Genomic DNA, 25,731 nt, shown 5'->3' with positions numbered 1-25,731 from the left:
CCATAAGCCAAGTTTTAATATCCTTTTATTGTGCTGTTGTTAAAAGAATTTTCTTAAATCTAAGGAATGTGTCTTTATCTTGAAGAAAGATAATTTTTCCACCTCTCTGAGTTTAAAATAGAGGAACCTGCAAAGAAAAGGAAATTGCATTTTTAAACAACAGATCTCAGTAGTCTCTGGATTTGCAGGTTGTTGCTCTTCATCCTCTGAGCCAATTGAATGTATCACATGGGCACCAGTGAGCAGATGTGGGGAGGACGCAAGCAGGATGTGGAAGCAGGAGCCAGCAGCGCTGGCAGACTGGCAAATGCTTCTGTTTTGCTAAGCACCTGCTTTTTTGTATTCAGACTATCCAAACCATCTGCTTTTATATTCTCTTTACTTACTGTCAGCCATTTTGGAGTTTTTAAAAAGCTTCAAAAGTGACTGGGAATTTTTCACAGTAAGCTAGGAATCCATACCACTCTTAAAAACTTGTGCTTTTAGGATATTCCTATTTAATTCTCAAGACATAGTTGCTTTTTAATTTAGGTACAGTGTGTTATGTGTTGTATAATTAAAATGTTTTTCTCCCTTCCCAATTACTTACTCTCAGACATCAGTATTTGAATTGCCTAAACAGATAGTTGGCCGTCATATGATACATTAACAACAAGATACATAATGATTGAATGTAAATGATTGTTTACTTACCCCTTCTCATTAAAAAAAAAGAAAAACATTGTACCTTTTAATGAAAATTCCTAATTCTTTATAAGCTTAACTGTTTTCTAATATGCAACTGATGTCCTCACTAGAAATAGTATTTATAGAGTACCTATTGTGCACCAGATACTGTGCTAGGCATTTTGTCCAAATTATTGCTAATCCTCTCTCTCTACAGCCTTACAAGGTAAGTATTATTACCTTCATTTTGTGAATGAAGAAATTGATTCTTAAAGAAGTTGAGAAAGTTGTTTAGGGTCACACTTGAGACTGGGGATTTGAGCTCTAGTTTCTCTAGCTCTTCTACACTGTTCTTCAAAAATGTTGTCATGTGGGCTTCCCTGGTGGCGCAGTGGTTGAGAGTCCGCCTGCCGATGCAGGGGACACGGGTTCGTGCCCCGGTCTGGGAGAATCCCACGTGCCGCGGAGCGGCTAGGCCCATGAGCCATGGCCGCTGAGCTTGCGCGTCCGGAGCCTGTGCTCCGCAACTGGAGAGGCCACAAGAGTGAGAGGCCCACGTACCGCAAAAAAAAAAAAATGTCATGTCAAAGAGATGATACAATATGTGATAGAGGGCCTCAGCATAAGGAATCAGGGATGGTACAATTTATTTAGCTGCAGGTGAGTACTCTTCATCTCTAGTCATTGAGAAGTACTGTTGGCACTTGGTCCTCTGCTTCTGCTTTTTTAAAGTTTTTTAAAAAATGCTTTTACTTAAAAAGAAAGAAAAGGAACACTTGTAGCCTGTTTCTAAAAACTTACAACAGCTAATTTGTTTTTTCCTTGAGTTTTCCGCCTGTCAACACTAAGCCCTCTAGTAGCCTTTTAAGATGGTAATCAGAATTGAATGGCGATGTTGTTACATGTTTTTTGACCTTTATCACTACCCAAAAATGTGGTCTGTACAAAACAGACCCCAGAGATGCAATAATTCAAATGATTTAAAAGCACAGTCACTAGACATAACCTCTATTTATATTTCACTTTTTGTAGAGTGCAGCTCACATATACACTGTAGAAATCAACAGTATGAAAGTATTAGGCCTCTTCAGCCTAGAAAGTTAAACACTTAAGAGAAAAGATCAGGTTTTTGGCTTTTTTAATCAATATTGGTAGAACTTGAAAATTTTGTAAATATTTAAATTCAAGAGTACCCTTAGCCTTACATTAATTAAGTTCAGGGTAAATAAGAAGAAGTTCTGCTTTCTTTGGTGGATAATGAAATTTTATGGGGCTTATTTTTCCAGGGAGTGCTACAAAATGAAAATACAAATAGGTCGATAAGTCCATGAATGAAAGATTCTCAACTACTTAAGGAAAGATAGAAATCTCTGGGCTCCATCTCTAACCTTCTGAGGTTAATGGTCATCGCTGGAGGCTAAGTCACTGGAGTCATAATCAGAGACAGTAAAGAACCAAATGAGCCTTTAGCTGATATGCTGTGTTCTTATGTAATTAACAGAGGCAGTAATCTCCTTCCTGGCCTACCTCAGACTTTCCTCTTGTTCAAGGAAATAGGGCCAAAATTGTCACAATTTTGCCACCTTGGCCTTTCTTTTCAATTCCCAACCCTAACTACTTTTCTTTAGTAATACAGATGAGGTAGAGAGGAATTTCTTTTCCACATTCAGTACTTACTTTTGGAACTATGGATTTAGAGTTTTGGGGGGGGTACATATTTAATTGATACCTTGTGAGCAGATGAACCTCCCCCAAGGAACTGGGTATATAAGGATGAAGGGCACTCTCAGCTCAAAGATGTGGAAAATAAACATTTCTAACGGAAAATAAAGAATTGAAAAGTGAGAAGCCCAAGAATACTGTGTCCATGAAGGTAAAAATATCAAGAAGAGGAAACACATGATGTCAGAGACAACAAAGGGTTCAAGAAAAATAAAAGCTTGACCTCTCTGGCTGTGGTCCATCACACACACTGTAGTCAGACAAATCTTAAACACCACTTTTATCATAGGGCCCTTCCCACTTCAGAGACCTCTCTCTTGCCTTCATCTAGCCAACAGTCCTCAGCTTCTAAGGTCCTCCAGAATCTAGCTCCACCTACTAGCCAATTTTAGTTTTCACAGACCCCCTCTATCAAGCTGACTCTCACCATCTTTATCTTGGATTACATTGTTCTCTTTTTTCTTCTCCCCATTCCCCCCGCTTACCCCACAGCAATCTCCATCCTTCAGTGTTCTATTCCAGTAGGCACTCTTACAGTTCTTAATACCTGGATCATATTCATTAAAACTTAGTTAAATAATAATGATAATGGCAATGCTAGCACTCGTTTATTGTTTATTATATGCCATGATGCACTATAATAATAAGCGTTTACATACATTGTATCTTGTAGGCCTCAAAATAATCTTGTGATAAAGGTGTTCTTAACCCCAGTTCTGCCATAACGTAACTTGACTAAGAACACAGTGGTAGGAAGGGGCATGCACAAGATTTGGCCTTTAAATCTAACTCTAAATTCACTAAATGACTAACTGACTAACACTTGCTCCTTAAGTGTTCTGCTCTATGTCCTTGTTTTCTTAACAAAGTTTGAGTTTCTTGAGGACAGAGGCAATATCCTAGGTATAAGATACGTATCGTATCTCTGTCGCTATTGATTGAATATGGGTTAGGTAGGGTGAGATGGTCAGATTTTATGGTGACAAAAACAGAAATTTTATTCTGATTCTAGTCATTTTTTTGAAGTAGGTGTTGTTAATTAGAGCAGTGTTTTATTAGGAGACAGTGGATTGGAACCAGCTAATGTTCCGTTTTTAAGGATTGTAAATTAGAAAAGGATCTGCACCCCTTCCCACATACGTTGCTCTAAGCATCTCTTCCATCTGGATGTTCCTGAGTTACATCCTTTCATAATATACCAGTAATCTAGTAAATAAAGTGTTTCTTTGAGTTCTATGAGCCACTCTAGCAAATTAATCAAACCCAAGGAAGAAGTCCCTGGATCTTCAATCTGTAGCTAGTTGGTCAGAAGCACAGGTGACAACCTGGACTTTCTTACTTCCTTTTTTATTGGACTTTCAATTGGTGTTTGAAAATTAGGAGCAGTCTTGTGTGACAGAGCCCTTAATTGGATGTGAGACATCCAAGTATTGTCCCCTGAGAACTGCTTGGTGGTGTTGGAAAAAACATGTAGACATTACAAATACATGTAATTGCCTACTATGCACTAAACAATGGGCCATAATATTGACTATTATTATAAAGAGAGATAGTCCTGCCATCACAGACAGGTGGAGAACACAGAGCTGACAGGCATCATTGTTTGATATGATAAGGCCCATATTTGATATGCAGAACAACAGTGGGAACGTATAGGAGAACACCTAATGTAATCTTGGGAAAGTCCAGGAAGGATTCCCAGACCAGAAGAGTCCAGCTCTGTGTTTTCCACTTTCCTATTCAAGATTGCAAAACAAGACCAAGAAATCTAAGTATCAGTACACTTCAGACTGTTTAACAAATTGGTGACAGTGTAAATGTTCCATCCCTGATGGGATGGTAATTAGTAAAGCAAATGAATTCCTCTACCCCTCTCAGTTGGCACCAAGAACCACCCACCACTCCTGCTGTGTCAAATAGGTGCCAGATATAAGGCAAGGTTGTTTTCCGTGCATTGAATAACATAGCGCCCAGTAGAAAGTTTAATTTGGATTTTCTATGGTAAATATCCATGAAAACATATTTTTTCCTAGTAGCTAGGAAGCAGTGTTGTCAGTTAGTGGAAACTGTTGAGTAGGAAGTTGGAGAACAAGCCATTTCACTGTGTAGCCTTCTTGAGCCGTCTTCTAAACCCCATCTAAAAAAAAATGGAGTTCATGATACCTGCCCTACCTGCTTTGAATGCACAATCTTAGTGATCTAAGGGAGACAGTACATTGAATGAGCTCTTTCCCAGCCAAAAGGGATAATTCAAGTAACTAAAGGTTTAAACTAAAATTTTGTCAGTGAGATATAGGAGGGAGAGAAGAGGGCCATAGAGAAAGTTCATGTTTTGTCAGCTATTTTTCTTGGTTGCTAATTAAGAATTTATATTTTAAATCAGCTACAGTGTGGGGAAAGGTCATGATTTCAATAAACATGAGTGATACTATTAAAAAGAAACAGAAGATAAGGAAATATACCTGGGTTCTCTGCATGTAAAGATGTGTGGTTTATAGAACATTAGTTATTTATGGTGGTAATGATTCCCCTCTAAAAAGTCTGTGAAAATGAAATAAAATTATTTCATTGAACTTTTCAAAAAGCATATCTTCCATGAATTCCTAATTGTTAATCATCATAATCAAGCTGATTTCAAAAGAAAGGGAGAAAAAGTAGATCTGAATGGAGAAATGGAATGCTAGAGAATATAGAATTTTTATTCATTTGTATGGTGGACCGTCATCTTGAAGTAAATATGAAATGGATCAAAGTTGTTTGTGCTTTGAAAATTGAAGCAGTGTTCATCATACATAATTGAACAAAGTTGAAATTTTGTAGGTATAAAACAAACAAACAAAAGCCACAGCTATAATAGCTATTACAGGAAATGGAGGAAATTAATAATAAAAGACAATACACTACCTCATAAATACATGCTCATCATATGATTAGAGGGTGAGAGCATTAAGCAAATACCCTGATTAATTTAACAGTTTAACCCTGAAATTAGAGTACAGACGGTTCAAAATTCATCTGTACATAAACCAACCAGAAAAACAAACAGCTTACTTTCATAAAGTAAGGTTTTTCGGCAGTTCTTTTGGATACGTGAAGATAATATTCTCTTAAAAGAAAGATTATTACTTAGCAAGACATGTTTGTTTGATGTATTTCTTAAAAAAATAACCAAGTTTCTGTATCTTTTTTTAAGAAAATATATTAAGGAACAGATTGAGGGCATTTTTGCCTTACATCCAGCGATCTTGCCTTTTATAACTTGTCCTCAAGTAACTCCTAGGAGCTATGATTTTTAAGACTGATTGATACTAGGAACATAAATTAGGCAGGAAAAGGGTATTTTCGTAGGTCTCTGTATTCACTGAGTAAAGTTTAAATTAACCTTGACTAGAACATCTTTGAATACCTTTTTGATGCATAAAATAGTTTATCAAAACATTTTAAAATAAATTTTGGAGGATTTTTAGAAGTGCAAACAGCAGAAGAGTAGTTTACTAGAAAGGCTTTTATTTTATATCACGTCGACATTTGTGAATCACTATGTTTTTTCTATCACTTATTTGGTTAAAAGTCCACAATTTGCCAAAATGGTTAATAGAACACAAATACAGACATTTCATGTGATGTACCATGTAAATGTAAACCTTTGTAGTTACATGTTTTTGTAGCAAGAGAATTGTTTTAAAAGGCACGTAATTTATTAGCTATCGGTAGCTTCTTTATTGCCTTGCCGCACTGCAGTAATAAATAAAAAAAAGTGAACTGATTTTACAAATGGCACACAAGGTGCACATTTTGTGGGGGGAAAAAGTCTTTTTTTAAAGAATTGGCATTAAATCCTTTTTTTGTGATGACAAAGAGGCTAAGAGTGCAAACTGTATTTTCTGTTTATCGAAAACAGTCTTTTTTCTCGGGGGCATTTTTTCCTATGATCATCAAGGGATTTCAAAAGCAATAAAGTGTGGAATCATTGTTCGACTTGAACAGTATTAAAACTTAGGTTTTAATTTCAGTGAAGTAATAAGATTTGAACCTGTCTCACATTACAGCACTGTAAGGCATTTAGCAATTGTATTTTAAAAGAGGTTTTTAAGATGCAGCTCACTTGTAAGCTCACTGTCTGTCAGTAATTAATAGTTTTTCTTCAGCGTAGGCTGTTGTGATCAAACCAAGAAATATCTGGGTTTTCAGTAACACATTGTGATAATTGTGAGTGTTTATTCCTAATTAGTCTAAATGTCTAATAATTGTCAGCTTGCTTCCCTGGCTGCTTAAAAAGAAAAAAAAGAGAGTGACATTTAAAGCTACAGTGTGTCTTCGGGCTTTTAAAAATATGAACGTAGATGTACATGTATATTTCAATAAGCTTTACACACCCAGCAAGATTATATGTCAGTTGACTCATTCATTAACCAAGTATTTTATCCTTCAATATCATTTCCTAGTTTTTAGACATTACATCATCTGTGTACGTTAAAAAAAAAATGTTTCCAGATACAGTATTATATGTACAGCTAAACCCAAACTGACAATCTGGATTCTTCAGTACTCATCACTGAAACTTACCTTTACTTCTCAAGAAAGCTTTTAAAATATGAGCATTTCTATTAGATCAATGTGGCAACATACTTGCTGATGAAAGATTGTAGTTACCATTTTGAATTGCTATTGAAAATAATTGCCTCTACAAAAGGAAACATCTGTATGATAGCACATGGTTAAAGCTGCCATCAATTTTTAACATTTGAGGGTTGAGCTATGACCTTTTATGATGACTGTGAACAGTAACTGCCTCCATTAGCCATAAGTTTTGTTTCTTTATTTTAGTAGATGGCCTAGGCTGTAAATATTAGAGAATCTGAAATAAATCAACATATTATCCTAAGGATACAAAATGTAAGAGCTATTTGTGGTTGGGAGCCCTTGACAGATAGTTTGGATGAAGCAGATGATTGCCTGCCTAGCGTATCTGGTCTGCATTGCTATGCCTGCAGGCAGTTTAGTGCTGTGGTTGTATATTGATGTCAGGGTTAGTACTGAGTGGCTAGCAGTGACAGATGTCTATAATTACAGGCAATGCTTCCAGTATTTCTGAAAAGCCAGCCTATGTTGAACAATTATCTTATTTCTGCCTTGCCAAAGAGCGTGTTCCAATTGCTAGTATTAGCAGTGGTGAATATAGCGCTTCATCTGCTGCCTTGGGACAAATGTGGGAAAAGCACTTGGTTATAAAACATAAATGCAAAATATTTTTTTAACACTTTGAATTAGTTCAGTGTTTTCCTAATTTTTATCTTCCCATAATGTTTCTGTTGAAGGAATCTTGAAATAATAGAAGCACATTTGGCTACTTATTGGGATTTTGTTTTCCCTTAAGCCTGTGTGTCTCCCCAGCGCCAGTATCCCTTGCTTTACTGAATAGATGTGTTTAAGCAAAGTTGGCTTTGAAACGACTTTCTCCAACGTGGATTACATTTTCTGATTGACTCCCATTACAAAATTGGAAATGCATTTCCATGGACAACCTCCCACACCTTTTGACGAGGAAAATTGTAAAAGGATAGACAGTGCTGAAATGTGCGAAATACCTTAGTGCACTGGTGCCTTTACATTTACTGAGAAATTGCAGTTTTCAACTTTTGTTTTAACCCTTTTTTTTAAGCCTTCAGCCACTTACTGTCCTTTCCTATCTCCAAGTGTACATGACCACTTCCTTCCATATTGCCTCTTAGTCTGCTTTAGTGACTCATTAGAAATGCTTTCATGCTTGTTGGCCCCAGTTCTCAACTGTCCTTTTTTTTTGGTTATTTGCATTTCTGAGACATGGGCTGTAATACCACTCTCCCGAGCAGATGCATCTGCCTTACTTACACAATACTCTCCAACCTTAACATTCCTGAAGTTCCTAAGGTTCAGGGCACTGAGTATTAAAACATTATCCATGCTGTAAGTGACAAATTCTGTATTTCCAGGTAGACTGAGAAATGCCTAGGAAATAGCACTTGAGGTCATGTTTCTTTCCAACCTTCATCTAACCTGTATTGGGTTTCTGCTTTGTGCTTCACTCCACTTTGTGGCATTATTTATTACATTTTCTCATTTAGTCTTCTCTTTAGTAGGTAGGAGTATCTTCATTTTGCAGAATATGAAAAAGATTTCAGGAAGGTTAAATACTTGTTTAGTGTCCTGGGTTTTCGACCAAATCATCATACCCTAAACCCAAGTGTGCTTTCCAGTGTATCACATTACCTATGTAGGTATTTAGACATGAGTCCAGACATGATCAGTTTTAAGTGTAATGATTGATAAGACCATCATCACAGCTTCATCCCCGTATTTGCTATTTTACTTCCCGAGGAAAAATCTCATCACTACAACCACAGATTGGACCTCTAGTTCTGGCTATCCAGCAGTCACAAGAGAATCGAACTACATCCTAGATTATCTGCTAAAATCCACCCTACTGTAGGAGAAGCAACTCAACCCATGGTCTAGTGTCAGAGATAAATATTATATTCATATATGAAAGGCAGCCCCTTTCTGTTCTTACTGGGCCTATCACACAAAAACTTTTTTGATAACTTAAAACTCTAATGATGATGTTCTGGAACCCCTTGTCTGTGTGCATTTAATTTAGCAAAGAAAACTCAGAGAATCGGATGGACTTGTTTACCTGACTTGGGAAGACTTTGATAATTTATTGGACACAGGGATGTAAATCATCTACTTAACCCAGAGATGAGAACTTATCCTGCAGACAGGAAACAGGAACTTGTGATGACTCTAAAAAGGAAGATGAGGGCTTTGAAATCAGGAACTTAGGTTGTACAGAGCCCTTGGGCTAAAACATCACCTGCTACCACATAGCATTCTGTTTTCCTCCTGTCTCCTTTCCCATCACATTTACTGTTCTGCCTCTGTAAAATAGAAGTTATAGGTAGAAGACGGAAGATTAGGAGTTAGTCTGTCTTTCACTGAGGCTCTCTTCCCTCTAATCACTCTTCTTTAACCACTATTAAAGTTACTCACATACCAGTTTAGAAGAAATATTTACTTTCCACCATCTAGTCCAGATAAAGCACAAATAAAAGGGACCGTCATCTTGGTGCACGCCTCATAATCTTAATGCCAGACTAATGTTTGACTATCTTACTTAATAATAATAGTGGCCATTTAGTGACCACGTATTCTAATGGCTAGTAGCTAATGTTTATTTGGTGCATACTGTGTGCTAAAAACTTTCCAAGTGTTCCTGATACTGTGCTGGCAGTGCTGTATATAATACAGCATTTGATGACAATAATATTGGGTTGGCCAAAAGGTTCCTTTGGTTTTTAAGTAAAAATAAAAGACACATTTTTCATTTTCACCAAGAACTTTATTGAACAACCTATTCATTGTTTTGTTCCACTACCTTCTGCCGTTTTTCAGGCAACTTCATAATTCCATCTTCCCAAAACCTTTGGTCTTTTTGAGCAAAGAACTGTTCCAGGTGCCTTTTACAGTCTTCCAGGCAATGGAAATGATTTACATTAAGAGAATTTTGTAAAGACCTAAATAAATAGAAATCTGAAGGTGCAATGTCTGGTGAATGTGGCGGATGAATCGGAACTTTGCAGACAAGCTGTAACAGTTTTTGCCTGGTCATCAAAGAAACATGCGGTCTTATGTTATCCTGATGGAAGATTATGCGTTTTCTGTTCACTAATTCTGGACGCTTTTCGATGAGTGCTGCTTTCAAGTGGTCTAACTGGGAGCAGTACTTGTTGGAATTAACCGTTTGGTTTTCCAGAAGGAGCTCATTAGTAGAGGACTCCCTTCCAATCCCACCACCATATACACATCACCTTCTTTGGATGAAGACCAGCCTTTGGTGTGGTTGGTGGTGGTTCATTTCGCTTGCCCCACGATCTCTTCCGTTCCACATTATTGTACAGTATCCACTTTTCATTGCCATCGCAATTTGTTTTAAAAACGGAACATTTTCATTACGTTTAAGTAGAGAATCACATGAGGAAATACGGTCAGGAAGGTTTTTTTCGCTTAACTTACGTAGAACCCAAACATCAAAGCGATGAACATAACCAGGCTGGTGCAAATGATTTTCAACGCTTGACTTGGATACTTTGAGTATGTCACCTATCTCCCATGTGCTGATTGTTCTCAGTTAATGTCTTGATTTGATCGCTGTCAACTTCAGCTGGTCTACCCGACCATGGAGCATTGTCCAGCAAGAAATGTCCAGCACGAAACTTCGCGAGCCACTTTTGACACGTTCGAACAGTCACAGCACCTTCTGCATACACTGCACAAATCTTTTTTTTGCATTCCAGTTGTGTTTTTACCTTTCTTGAAATAATAAAGCATAATATGCTGAAAATGTTGCTTTTTTTCTTCCATCTTCAATATTAAAGTGGCTACACAAAAATTCACCAATTTTGATGTTTTTGTTTAAATGCACACTCATATGACAGCTGCCTCATACAATCTAACAAACTTGTTTCGAATGAAGTTAAAGACAACTAAGTGCTACTAGAGCCATCTTAACAGAAAAAAACTGAACAAACTTTTTTGCCAACCCAATAATAATAGCCAGTACTTTATGGAAATTTTACCATGTACCAGGACTGTTGTAAGTGCTTTACATATGTTAACTGCTTTAATCCTCTCAAAGATTCTGTAAATTAGGGCCAACTATCATCCTCATTTTATATTTGAGAAAACTAAGGTGGAGAGGGTAAGCAGTTTGCTCAAAATCACTTAGTAAGTGGTGGAATCCAACTAGTCTTGGGCTTCAGAATCTATCTTTAACCACTTCACTAGACTGCCTTCTATTTTGTGATATTATTCTTTTCATTTTACAGATGAAGAAACTGAGACTCTTAGAGGCTAACTAATTTTACTAGAATTATAGAGTTAATTTATTAAATAAAATATTTATTAAATGTCTGTTATCTGCCAAGCACTGTGCTAGGCTAGCAAGTAGTGGTCTCACTCAGTATCCCATGTGCATTGCACTAGACATGCATTCTGTGTTTCCTCCTGGTTGAAGTTATCTAAAATATATACTCAACTTGCTCATTTCTGTCTCTTATTGAAAGAAGACTATGCTTCCTGGGCAACTGCATGTTGTCTTTGTTCACCAATTAGACTTTTGCATACGTTGTAGCTAATTTTCAACATAAAAGTATTGAGTAGGAAGACTAGGATGGAAGCGGTACTTAGCCTATTGCTGCGTATATTGCCTCCTCAGAGAAGGTTTGAAGTGTTTATTAGTGTTTGAAGATACCAGTGTTTGAAAGACGTCAGTAGGCCATCAGAAGGTGAACTCTGATCCTTTGCATTTAGGGCAAGTTAAAGTTTTCACTAACTAGGCTAGTGTGAGAGACAGAAAGTAAAAGCTACGAAGGACTATAGGATCAACGTTTTTGAGTAAAGTTTGAGAATATAATGAAAATAGCAGATTTGACAGAATAGTAAAAATATGCACAATGTCATTGGCAGCCCTTTTTTCATTCCATGGGCCATTATTCCTTTACTCTTTTTGTCAGGTTGTCCTTCCTAAAGGGATAGAGAGTTGAGTGGCTCATAGGAGGAAGGTACAGCAGTTGTTTTGGATGTAGGAAATGGGAGGTGTTTCAGAGAGGCAGGGTGGAGGCAGAGTGTGTGTGCAAGAGTTAGATTAAGTGGTGGAAGACTCAATGTGATTTGCTTAACTTTCTGAGTGACTACAGAAATGCGTTTCATTTATTGAACATATACTTTTACCCTTCAGAAGTTGACTTGGCCTACTTATATCATTAGCCCCAGTTGCCACATTTGCATAATTAGAGTGCCTCATGGGAAACAGCAGTATTAAGAGATTCTTAAAAATAGTTCTGTTAGGTGTTATTTATAATTTGTTCTTTTTCAGGGCTACCTTTAGTAATTGGTTTCTTGAATTATTTCATGGAAGCAAACCCATTGTAATCCATATAACCACATCCAGGCTTTGAACAGCACTTCACTCTGCCTCTGATCCTAGCCTCCAGAATAAAATCAAAGTCCCATGAATATTTTAGTGACAACCACAAAGATCCTGAGCCACATTCTCCCTGTATCGGAAGTCGGGAAGGACTTCTGCTCTTCCCTTATCCCTGACACCAGGTGGCAGGTCCCTAAACTCTGTGCTTTGTAGGTTGTACGCCTGAGGAGTGATGTGTCCAGAGTTCCAAAGAAGGCTTGGAAAATAGTTCAGGTGAGTTGAGCTGCTGGTTATTGTGGTGGATCACCAGTCTTTATGCTTGTCTCACCACAGCCCGAGATTCTTCTTATTAAAATAGGCGCGTGCACAGTGATAAGTGTAGGGGTGCATTTTTCTTGATTCCCTTTTTTATGCACTGTGGAATCCTACAGTGTGCATGTTTTATAACGAAATGTTCTATAGTCAGCTAATGTTCGATAGTATTAACGGCAAAGCCTCTGTTCAGTGTGATTGCATAGTATGAAAGCAGCCTAGGTTTCTTGATTATAACGTTTCTGAAGTGGCCAATTCTAACCAGTTATTCATACCTGAAAGCAGAAAGTTGTATTTGGCTACAATGAATAGCATCTGTTATTGAACAGTATCTAGAGCACATGTATCTCTTGTGCCAGCATACGTTTCTGGCAGACACCTTTGAAAGGTGTAAAGGATTGAACAAAATCTTTTACTTCCCAGTTCCCCACCTCTACCATCACTCTCTCACAAACTTCATCCAGCATCAATTCTTTGCTCCAAAATGTAATCATGTCATCTTATAAATTTGCTATTGCAAAGAATTATGAATCAAATGCCTGAAATGCCCCTTCAAACCATGATCTCAAAACCTACCAAAATTAATCACACCTTCTTCCAGTAGTCCTGTGCCATAGCCGTGGTTCGCTTCTTATTGTATGAGCTTGGAAAGATAATATATTTACCCGAGACTTTACCATGGCTTTAGCCCCAGAAGACTAGTTTAACAGAAGCTTGGCCCCAGATATGGAGTGAATTGGCAGCCAGCGGGAACAAAGCTGTGTCAGGACAAATGTACACTCCCCGTCTTCTCTAGTTGGCTTTCAGCTGGTTGCACCACAGGAGTCTTTCTATGGACTGTGTATCCTGTGACCAATAACTGGTGCTCTCGACCCAGGTCCCTCTTGGCTAGTGAAGGCCTGTCGGGAGACATTAGGTTCATGCTGGTGGAGATCCTTAGTCAGTGGCTCCCTGAAGGAAAATGGGGCAAACAGCCAGCTTCTGTTGAACAGGTGGTAGTTAGACCTTAGATCTGGTCGGGGCAGGAGGGAAAGAATCTCTCCAAAATTACCAGTATTGCTGGTTTTCACACTGTACCTGTACTCCTCTTTCTAATAAATGATTGTTTAGAAACTAATCCAAAAATATCTCTGGCGGCATCTGGAGCCCTTCCTTAGCAGTCTGGATTTGGGCCCAAGTGAGGAATGGAAACCCCACTGGGGTGCAAGCAAAAGAGGAAGCATGTTCTTAGCCATGCATCAGTGGAGGCCCCTACTGGGAGAGGGGATTATCACAAGGCAGCAGGCAGCCCTGTACCCCAGCCTGCTGAGTTCATGCTTTGTGCCACAGGATGTGGAGCGAAGGAAATGTGAGGCCAAAGTGGTCGCTCCAAGTTTTCTTATACAATAGCTTATTCAAGCAGATTGGGAACGCCTCTTAAGAGATTTGTTAGGTACATGTCCCCTTAGCAAGATGGCCACCACAGATGGTAGGTTCAGATATTCTAATTGAAATAAATACTTAACATTCATATTTATTTTATATCTCCATAGCCAGCTTTTCTTTATCAGATGTCATTCTGTATTCCACTGAATGAGGCAGGCAGATTCCTAACCTTTTACCGCTTGGTTTCCAAAGTAAATTATGGTCTTAATATTAAATTTTAGCAAAAGATTTTTTTACCTAATTTTGATCCTGTATTTTGTGATGTTATTTTAAATGATATGGAGAAATTAGTCAGCCAAGATTAATGTGGATCTATTCATTATCACAAAGTTTATGTATTTAATATGCAGCAATGATGTCTGTACTATTAATTCTCTTGATGTGGTCACAAGTTAATTGTGACGATCATTTTATTTTTTTTTATTCTGCTTCAGACGTTAATGAGCGAGCTCAATATCTTTAGCTCCAAACTGTTTAGATCCAAGTCATTAAATGCTCTGTTAGTTTCCTCTTACACCTTTCCTTTTCCTCCCTCCCCTCCCTTTCTCTTTAATGGATCTCATGTAGAGAGCACTGCATTGGCTTCAAGGGCACTTGAAGCCTAAGACAAAAATATGGAAATTGATTTCTTACTCATAATAAGTGAGTTCACACTCCGTTCCAAAATTCTTTTCCTAAGGAACATTAATGCTTTTATTATATTGAATGCTTTCCAGTGACAGGTCTTGTTTTACTAAATTACATTCAGTTAAAAATCTTGACACCAAGGGGGGAAAGTGGTGGGGGGCGGGTCATGGTGGTGATGGGATGAATTGGGAGATTGGGATTGACATGTATACACTAATATGTATAAAATGGATCACTAATGAGAACCTGCTGTATAAAAAAATAAATTAAATAAAATTCAAAAAATTAAAATAAAAATCTTGATTTTTAAGTCCTTTCAATAGATTAAAACAATACTTAAAAATTCATAATTGTTGAGTTTTTAAAATTTTTATGGTATCAATTTTGTATTATTGGATGTGAATTTTTTTACACTAAATTGGTTCAGGAAAGTGTATCGTCTGATGGCAAAATACTTTGTTGTTGATCTCCACAGCACTGCTAATTATCTGCGCTGAGCCCGCTTATAAAAGCTCTTTGAGAAGTTATAACATCCTAAACATCTATAGAAGGCCTAAGGGTATTAACTTATTGTAATTTTCTGAAGATTCATTATCCAAAATCTTAATTCATTATAACAACTCTTATGAAAACCTATAGAACCAGTGTTTTCTCTTATTTTCTTATTTGCACACAATGAGAGATTCATTGTTCTTTTTAATTTGTTTCATGCGGTGCTTTTGAGTACATTTCATAGAGGGCTGTTATTGAATTTCTGTGACTGTCATTATATATCCATACAACCTTTAGGAACTAATATTCTGGGTTTCCCAGTTCTGTAATCTACTTCAAATTTAAGGATTGACATAATTAGTTTCTTCAAAGTTATAACCAGAATGTTAGAGACAACGCTGCGGATACCCAAGACCAAGGATTAGGATTGGAAAAAGAAAGCAATTTAAAAAATTATCACAGCACATGCTTTTATTCTTTATTAAATTAAATTTACAGCTCAAAACCTTATTGCTGTTTGTATGTGTATTCCCTTGTCTGGTTTTCTTATCTTGTCTGGCTTCTTTTTTAAAAAACCAGATATAAGATCATTTCAACTACCTGCATATGCTCAGACATTATTTGTCACTTGATTAGTTTAGAAGTTAAAGAACATAAGTGGATCACTGAAGTGTTATATACATATCCAAATACTCTTTTCTGAAGTTTAAAAGAAGCTGCACAGTAGAACGACTAGAGATAAGAAAACATATTAAGACAGTTTTTTAGGAGCATGCCTTCTTACGTCTGTACTGATGATAATTTCTTACATTTCTAATGACTTCCTGTATTTCAAGAGCCAGAGAGATGGATGACTGGCTAAAATGGGTACTTTTTCTGCCTTCTAAGACAGTAACTATTTAGAAGTAGAAAGAATTTGGTTTTGTATCATGAAATTGTGAAGCTTTATGCCTTTAACAAATGCCATTTCTGACCATGATTAGCAAGATTTCAAAGTTAATACAAATTTAGGGTTTTGTTTGTTTTAACCTTTTTTCTGTGTGAAAGTTTTCAAGGTAAGCCCTTTCTTACCCTTCTGTTATTTTTTATGTAATGAGCTTTCTCTTGGAAAGGTAGTAGCTGACAATACTAGCACCTGCTATTAGAAAGGGTCCATGAAAGGGGGTAGGAAGGGAAGCAGCATTTGTTGAGTAGCTGCTAAATGTCAGGTTCTGTGTTAGGTATCATCATTTAATGTTCCCAAAAGCCCATAAGGTAGGTTTCATTATTATTCCTGTTTTTCAGATAGGAAACCAAGATTCAGAGACTTTAAGTAACACCTAGTTAGTGGCAGAATTCAAATCCAGTTATCTTTGGGACCAAAACCTGTGCTTTTTGTATGTTGCTAAGTTTATCGAGATAGCTTCTGAGTACTTCTGGAGATGTAAAGAGGAATAGACATTTCCCTGCCCTCAGGCAGCACGTGCTTGAAGTAATGGAGGAAACACGTATAAACATAGAAACAGTATAAACATAGAAAATTAGTACTACAACAAGATAATATTCTGTTACATGAGAAGTGCCACTAATAGGCCAGCAACAATGGATGCTCTGAGTATCCAAAGGAGGAGAGAGAGCTCCTCTTACTGAATCTACAGGGAGAGCTTCTTCCAGAAATATTTAAGCATTGAAACTACATATTTTTATATATAAAATAGATAAACAACAAGGACCTACTGTACAGCACAGGGAACTATATTCAATATCTTGTAATAACCTATAATGGAAAAGAATCTGAAAAAGAATAGATATATAGATAGATAGATATGTATAACTGAATCACTTTGCTGTATACCTGAAACTAACACAACATTGTAAATCAACTGTACTTCAATTAAAAAATAATAATAATTTTAAAGAACTGTATCTTTTTAAATAACAAAACTTTACCAGTGGTCACCAGAGTGAGTAGAATTTGGAATATATTATCTTTACAGGAAAAAAAATTCTTCGTAAAAAAAACACACGTCTTACTGGTTGTTTTCCTTTTGTTACAAAATTATGAATGGAATGGAATCAGCCAAAATACACATTTTAACATTACATTCTTGTTATTCATTTAACAAACATTTATTGAGTATTAGGCATGGGAGATAAAAGACAGAGCATCATCTCCACCCTCAGGGAGTTTGTAGTCTAACAGAGAAGGGCAGGCATATTTAAAAAAAAAGAAAAGAAGAAGAAGAAAGGGAGGAAGGCACAGGCTGACAGGCAAAAACTAGGTTATGTGAAACACATAACCAAAAGCATAACGATTTATTCAACTTCATTGTGTCCTTCAGAGAAGGATAACACAAATGGGCTTATTAGTCTCTTATTTCTTAGATTTTTGCTTATTTTTCACTATGACCAAATTATCTTAATTGATTATGAAATAAAAGATTAGAAATCTATGAACTGAAAGTGAGCTTTTTTCCTTTTCTTGCATTCCTACGCCAACTCCTATATCTTTCCCTAAAATGAGTATGTATTGTGATGTAGTTTCTTGCTGTCCTAAAAATTATTTTTGGTGAAGTGATAGAATTTTTAGAAAATGTTGAAAACCCGTAAATATTGTGTACGAATTTTTTCTGTAGAAAACTTCATTGACTTGTGCTTTATGATAAATAATCTTATAGATGTTTCCTCACTGGACAGATTAGTCCTCACCCCCAAATTATGTGTATCTATGGTATAACTACATTTCAAATTTTCGAAGACATTTTCATATTATCTGCATGCTCTCTGAATGATAAGGTGCCTTGGAAAACGTGAGATGGTCTTTTAAAAGAAATGCAGTAATCATACCTTGATTTTAAATGACCCTGTCACACGTGAAAACAAATCAGATTGTTGCTCTTAATGAGCTTTTCAATTTACTATTCAGTAGATCAGATAAGTGGATTTAAGAGGTAATGATCCTGTTTAGTACTCAAGCTTGGCTGTCAGATCCTAGTAGTGGAGAGAAATCCCTAGGGACAAAAGCGTTGACACAGTTCTAGATGGGATAATGGGAATCAAAGCTAATGGATGATAAAAGGAATGGTGCAAGTTACAAGGATAATTGTGGATTAAAGCAGTGCCATGTGTCAATGTTGACTGTTTTTTCCAGTATCGTATTGGGTCAAATGTGATGCTTTGAGAAGCTGTTTTGACAGCAGAGCACAACAGATCTGCCTGCTTAGATTCCGTCTTTCTTGAATGCCAGAGACACAACAGAAAACTTCCTTGCAGGGACTATCAATTTTAAAAATATTTTTAATATGTTTAAATGTCTTAATGTTTAAAATCACATTTTTGTTACATTTCTATTCAGTGTGGCATGGGCAAAATCAAAATTAGACTAACTAGATCTTTGCCATAAAAAATAGCATTTGAAAAGTCTTGAAAGTGTAAAATTTTATTTTACAAAAATACAGTGTAGGAGGGGAGATGGACACCCAAACAATTACAATGTGAAAAGCACCATGCTAGAGGAATGGACCAGACGCTATAGGAATGTAAAGGAGGGCGCAACTTACCCTACCTGGAAATGGAAGGAAGGCTTCAGAGATGACTTTTGAATGAGAATCAGGGGAAGAGGAGGAAGAAGGCTGATTCAGGAAAAATGAACAGCACATGAACTCATAGAGATCTGTAATTGCATGAGAAGCCTCAGTATTTCATGAGTATTTCATTGTGGCTTCAGGTTGAGGGAAATGATAGATGAGGAGGTGGGTTGGGGCCAAGTTGTGAAGGGCCTTGTGTGCCATAGTCATATCAATATCAGATTTTCAAAGGGGCCCGACTTACTCCCATTCATGAGAGAGCTTTTGGATCATGTTGAGATAAGGGAAACTTCCCTTTTTACAACCAGTCTTCCTTTGAGCCTTCTATGGGCTTAAAGGTTTCTGATGATTGAGGATTTGGTGTTAACTAACTTCCCTAGGTTCTTTCTCCCTAGCTCCCTCTTCTCAGCAGACATCTTACAAAAACAGTGATAGCTTTGATCTTACAAGAGATGAAGACCTACTCTCATGAGCCAAGTCACAGATACTGGAATTGAAATGCTTTTCTATTAGGGCTCAGAAGTTAGCAGGAGAAGCAACAGGAATTTGAATCTCAATCTTCCTTTCTTTCTCTCTCCCCCAGCTTCTCCCCTCTACCCTTCTGCCCCTTCTTTCGCCTGCCCCTTCCTTTCCCTCTCTTTCTCTCTCTCTCTGATTCACTCTACTGGCCTGAGGAGCTCCTGGTCGTAGGACTTAAGTCAAAAGCCTGGAACACAAGCTTCTGGTTGAATAGTGTTTAAAATCCAAACATGAGATCTGTGCAATGAACAGCTTTCCTCCCCTGTATCACCATGTAACTCTGGATGATTTGTGGTGTCCTGTGATTTTTATCTCACCTTCACAACCTATGACATTATATCAAGGTAGTGTTTACGTATGAAGAACAAAAGGCAGAGGGAGTGAAAGCTAAGTTGCCATACCATAGGAAATAGTCAGATCAGGAGAGAGTAAGAGAACGCAATCACAAGGAATCAAATCGGAGAAGAGAAATCCCATACAGCTGGTGTCTGGCAGAGATAACCTGGAATCATACCAGAGCATCAGGGAGTATGAAGGTGTCAACCCACCTCTCAGCTTTGCCAGGCTATTAGAGGGAATATTCAATTGGCTGCCAGTGGCATTTTCCCACTTGTAGTGGGATATGTGTTTATAAGCTCAATGCGGCTTAGGTTGGAAATGAAATGTTACACCCCAAACTCTGCAACCATCACTCCCTAATGGGAAGCTTAGTGGATTCCCAGACCCTGATGTATTCAGCAGAGAATCCCTGAGCCTGGGATTTCAGTTTCAGCATGGAAAGTAAGACCTATCTGTATATTTGGGGGAGCTTATTGAGATACTTGAGGAGAATTTCTATAAATTCTTTAACTTCCTCTTATTTTTGAAATCCTTATTTTTATAGCTGCCTAACATAATCCTGAATTATTTGATGGCTTGCTAAAATCTGGAAGAGATGGAAATTTTTTAAATGTTGGAATCTTTTATTGAGGCACTCCACTTTCCAGCCCTTTACCTACATATACCTGCCTTTGAGAAAGGGGTGCTTTATTACCACTTTGAGAAAAAAAAAAAGCTATGGGGTATGCTGGGAATAAAATGAGTATGTGAATGTGGGTTTATGTGGGTATGTATATATTTCAAAATAAGGGAGGTGCTTCCTGGAAGAGAAAGAGGAGGGTAAATTTTTAAATTATAAAAATTTTTTAAAATTCTTAATTTGTTCTCCCCACTCGTTCCCTACATCACTGTAGGGAACAATGCATTAAATCTTTACATTTGTTTACATTTGTTCAATTTGAATAGTCTTTTGAAAATATATGTTAATGATAAAGTTTTTAACAATTAAATGTTTTCATGCAGGTATATGCCCGTATGTCAGAAGTCTTAGGAATAACAGATGACAACCATGTTCTAGAAACATTCATGACGAAAATGTGAGTTCCTGCTTTGGTTCTTTGATTTTTCTGTTGTTGTGTTGCTTTGACCTTTTTACTGTGCTTAAATCTCTCCAGAAATATTAATTTTTAATAAGAGACTTTTTAAATTATGCTTTAATTCTTAGAACGGTAGCATTGTTCTTATCTGAAACTTAATTTCACGTATTTAAAATTCACCATCCAAAATATGTTATTTGTCAAGGTATCCGTACTACTGCAGTATGCAGTATCAAAACATGGTTTTGAAAAGTTTACAGACTTTGACTCTTCAGTTCAATTGGACCGCCTTTTTTAATTAAAAAGAAAATACTCAATTTTAAAGACCAACTCAAGAGATTATTGCAAATTGGAATCATGGAGAGAGATTTGGTTGCCTTCAGACAGGGCATTCATTGATTCCAGTAGAAACCTATGACTATCAGAGACATATTCATGGAAACTGTCCTTAAAGTATCCTTACAATATTAGCAAAATTAACTAGTTTCTGGTCATAGACATAACTTTGTACACTTAGCCTAAACTTCTATGCCTCCACTTGACATCTTTCTTCATCTGTGTAACAGATAGGTAGCACTGCCTTACTTGCAGAGAACAAAGCTAGATAAACAATCATGATCATAGGAAGTGAGTTTTGGAACCACAAGTTTGATGGTTCACTTCTTGGCAGTAACTGTGAGTCTCTATTTGACTTCCTTTGTAACTCCTGTTGTCACTCCCTACTATGTTTATTTTGGATACAAACTTAATGTTTCTTCTGTGAAACATTTAGGCAACTTTTTAATTTACAAAACTAAATTTATAGAATAATACACCATTTGGAGAGCAGTGTTCATTGCTTGTATATAATTTTGAATATGCTATGAAAAGAATAGAAAATGTTCCATTGATATTTAAACCCACTTTATGAGATATTTGTGATTTAGGTCATTTAACTGACATGAGTGTATGTGTATTTCCATGTTCTCCCTACACAAACAAATACCTTCATTATAATTAAAAACTTTTTTTTCATATTTAGTGTTACAAACCTTAAATACTGGGGAAGATGTGAGCCTGTCATTTCAAGGACTCTTCAGTTCCTAAATGACCTTTCTGTTGGATATCCTTTTTACTATATCTGATAATGTACATAAACAACCTAACAAGTGCATTCTGTTGGCCAGGTATTTTCCTTATTTATAATCTTTCAAGTGTTTTTTTTATTTTTTTAATAAAAACCCTTTCATTTAGCCTTATCTGTAAATGCCTAATTTTGAAAGATTTATATTAGCTATATAATGTGAAAATTTTATTCAGAGTCACAATTGAATTTATATGGATATATAGATTTCTAACTAGTTAAAGTTAATGTTTATACCCATCCAAGCTTATAAATGGATATATAAGAAAGTATGCAAACCACATATGTTTTAATCCGTAATTTTTCATAATTGTCAGGACGTTCTTGTTTTAAAAAACATGTAACTAATTTTAAGAAAGTCAAAATGTTCCAAAAATATTATTTTATAAAAACTGAATTCCTAAGAATCAGTATTTCTTCAGTGTTCTTCAGTTAAAACAAATATTATTTTCACTAGTTAAGAGGCACAAAGGAGTAATAGAAAGGGAATTACAAGGTTTTTGACCTCTTCTTTGATTATTTCCTCTACCAAATCAACATCTTATTTGCTCTAAAATAAGATTTCCCATTACACATTAAATGTTTAGATTTCTCTTTAGCAGATTTTTAAAATCTAAAACCAGAATCATCCTTTCTTATTAGATTATAGTTGATACTATTATAATGTTTCTACCAATGCTAGAGAAGTATGTCGATTGTCTTTTATATGTTAGCTATCAAATATGTAGGAGTTGTGAAAAATAAGTGTTGGTTTAGTTAACCACTAAGATTAGCTGATATTTTAGCATGAGGACAGCATTCTGAAAATGGGTGGCATTGGATGGAAATCTTTAATGTAGGTTCACTCCAGGAATATGTTTATATTAGTTAAGTTTAAAATTGTGTTCCTTGGCAAACCATAAAAGATTTCCAAAGTATTAGACACCCACTTTTGTGCTGGAATTTAATATGCAACTTTTTATTGGAAAATAATCGTCCTTGTCTGGCAAAATCCACCATGCAATATTTCTGTTAGTAGGTATAATGCAATAAAGACAGGGAGGGCTATTTATCACTACAAATTTTGAGGATTTCAGGATTCTTTTTATTATTTTAATATATTTCTTTGATATTAAATCAGAAAAATGATAAATTACACCTGTCCAGGCTGTTTTTCCTTTTTACTGGAAAGTGATGTACAACCCAATTCCAGTGGTCATTTTGGCTTTTTAAGATATGTATTTTTTCTTATTAAAAAAAAAACTCAACCTGTATTTTTTTTTAATAATAATGCTGAAATACTCTTTATTTCTAACATATGAAGTGGTTTATAAGTACTTCCTAGTATTGCAAACTCTGGCCTTTTCACAATGTATTACTTTGAGAACATATTATCTGGAAAGAAGCCTATATTATTTTATAGCACATATCTATGTTTAGATTTCCCCTATTTTTTAGGTTGAAATTGAAATCTAATATAAAATTAATTTGATTTGTATTGTTTTTTGTATGATTTACATAATGCCTAATTTATTTGTATCTGCTATTAAAGATCCTTTCCTATCACTTATACCTTTTATATATTCTTTAATCCTGAGATTATAACCATTTATCTTACAAGTCACTTACTGCTTTTGAGCACTCCTTTTTTGAAGTTAATAAAAGAATCGTATTTTCAGAAAGCTTATTAGATAAAAGTTTAATAGCTTGCGTTTTAAACCAAGGGATAGGCATAATTTCAACTTGGGTACATTGATTTATATTTTTAAACAATTATTTCAGGTTTGCATATTTAGAAATATATATTAACTCAATTTGATTTCACTGCTCAGTTATTTGAATTATAAATCATTATGTCCCTTCTAGCTGATCAGTCATGAAATATCTTTGAATTCATTTACATAATGGAATATGTGAGTGGTGTATCTATTTCAGTGCAGTTGCTGGTTACTTAATGCATGTTTTGTTGTTTCTAATCGATTTCTTTATTGTAATGTGTTTTTAAATCCTGATTTTAAAGCAATACATTATTTCTGTGTTAAAAATAAGGTGACACTCTTCAGCAATAGAAACAGTTATGCAAGATAAAAATCATCACCTTTTGGCCTCTATAAATGGAAGTATGTTTATATAGTAATATTCAAAATATTTATATTTAAAATACTAGTAACAAATAAATGAAAAGCATGTTATCTTACTATAAAATTTTTAAATGTTCCTTATTACTTTTATAATGCATGTCTTCAAATACTTATTTTTTTGTTTTTTCTATTTTTATCTTCTTCAGAGTGAATCTTACTCATTATTTATGGTCCTCACAGCCCTTCTCTGAACTTTGGTGGTCTTGTATCTGACTGGTTGTTTGGAAATTGAAATCACAAAAGATCCTCATTTTTGAGAAGCGCTAAAAAGCCTTGTGTTTACTTGCCTAAGGCAGAGTAACCTGGAATGGTAACCTGGCCCTGATGGTTACTGTCTCAAACCTCAGTGATAATCAGAATCACTGGAGTTCTTGTTAAGATACAAATTCCTGGACCCCACCCCCACCCCCAGAGTTTCTGTTTTAGGAGGGGTCAGACTGAGGCCTGAGAATTTGCATTTTCATCAACTCCAGGTGATGCTGGTGGCTCAAGGACCATACTTTGAGGACTTCTGCCTTAAGTTAATCAGAAAATAGAACTGAATGTCCTAAACAGAAAAATCGGGTATTTCTCCTACAAGCTCTTCTCTAAGGGAATTTGTCTTCACTTGGAAAAGGCGGACTTGATGTTTTTAGAAATAGTCTAGTTTTCCAAAGAATAATGTGTGTGAGGAGGATACCATTATGTTAAGTCCTCAGGTTTTAACTGGAAAGCCCTTGTTGCATTCACCCCAAGGTTTCTGTTGGTAAATTTGAAGCTTTCTAAACTGGTAAGATTATTGTAATTTTAAAATCTAGTGGCCTTTTTGAGAGAAAGTTTGTTTTCCCGACAGACTCATTACATGTGGCATATATGATACACTTAGCAAGCATATCTAGTAACTTTTTAATGTACTTTCTAAATTTCCAAGACTAAATTTCAAGAATTCCAGATTCTAAATAGCTTTCTCTAACAGGCACAGAGTTGAAATGACTCTGTCCTGGGGCAGCCCTCCACAGTTAGGTTTAATACCTGGGGATCTTTTTCCTGCTTTGAAATGATTTCCAGTCATAAATTCTAGTTTCTATCTAATTGGGAAAGGAGTAAGATGGTTTAAGTGATTAGGACAAGGAAGCTGCCAGGAAAACTGGAGCAAGAATAAGGGTCATACAGAGCTATCAAATAAACTTACTTATTTTACATGCTGAGAAAGAGGGAGGGAAGTGTCACATTTCATCCAAAATTCTGTTTGTTTATTAATCATTATTTTAAATTTTTCTTCCTTTGAAAAATAATTGATCAATATTTCTACTGCAATTCATTGTTTACTAAAATTTATAGCATTTACATGTCTCTGGGTTTCAGATAGATAATAATGAGAAAGGAAATTTCATTTTCTGTTAGGCCCTCTGTTGGTAGCTGCCCTTATTACATCATCCTCAAAGGTTTGAGAAAACCCACAATATCTTCAGCTTTTAAAAAACAGACCCCATTAAAGGGTTCTACATAAATTCATGAATTTATCCAAACTCACTTTACCCTATTGATAATGTTAACTTAAACAATTCTTAGAATTAATAACTTCATCATGTTATTGCAAGACCACATACATAATTCACGGGTCCCAGTACGAAGTGAAAATGTGGGGTGCCTTGTTCATAAATGATTAAGAATTTCAAGTCCTCATCAGCAGAGCATTGAACCAAGCAGAGGCCTTTATAAGCAGAGGCCCCTGTGCAAGTGCATATTCTGGACGCCCATGAAGCTGGCTCAGGTTATCTGTTAAAGAAAGAATTGGAAA

At 36.0% G+C, this 25,731-nt stretch overlaps 1 protein-coding gene across 8 annotated transcripts in view; it reads left to right on the top strand.

Annotated features, from left to right (window-relative positions):
- RANBP17 (RAN binding protein 17) overlaps positions 1–25,731 on the top strand; it is a 314,986-nt gene that overhangs the window by 198,490 nt on the left and 90,765 nt on the right. For 7 of the 8 annotated variants that reach the window (XR_007476521.1, XM_049708089.1, XM_033432062.2 and 4 more), the window contains 2 exons: positions 20,635–20,708; positions 21,730–21,810. Coding sequence is in view for 7 of the 8 variants with exons in the window: in XM_049708089.1 (XP_049564046.1) it covers positions 20,635–20,708; positions 21,730–21,810 (155 nt within the window). In the remaining variant the exon portion in view is untranslated. Of the gene's footprint in view, positions 1–12,565; positions 12,626–20,634; positions 20,709–21,729; positions 21,811–25,731 lie in introns of all 8 variants that reach the window. The other variant, XM_049708091.1, reaches the window with a different exon arrangement.

The sequence above is a fragment of the Orcinus orca genome, chromosome 3 (genome assembly GCF_937001465.1).
Source record: "Orcinus orca chromosome 3, mOrcOrc1.1, whole genome shotgun sequence".
NCBI lineage: Eukaryota > Metazoa > Chordata > Mammalia > Artiodactyla > Delphinidae > Orcinus > Orcinus orca.
This window is presented reverse-complemented; position numbering and strand designations above follow the sequence as displayed.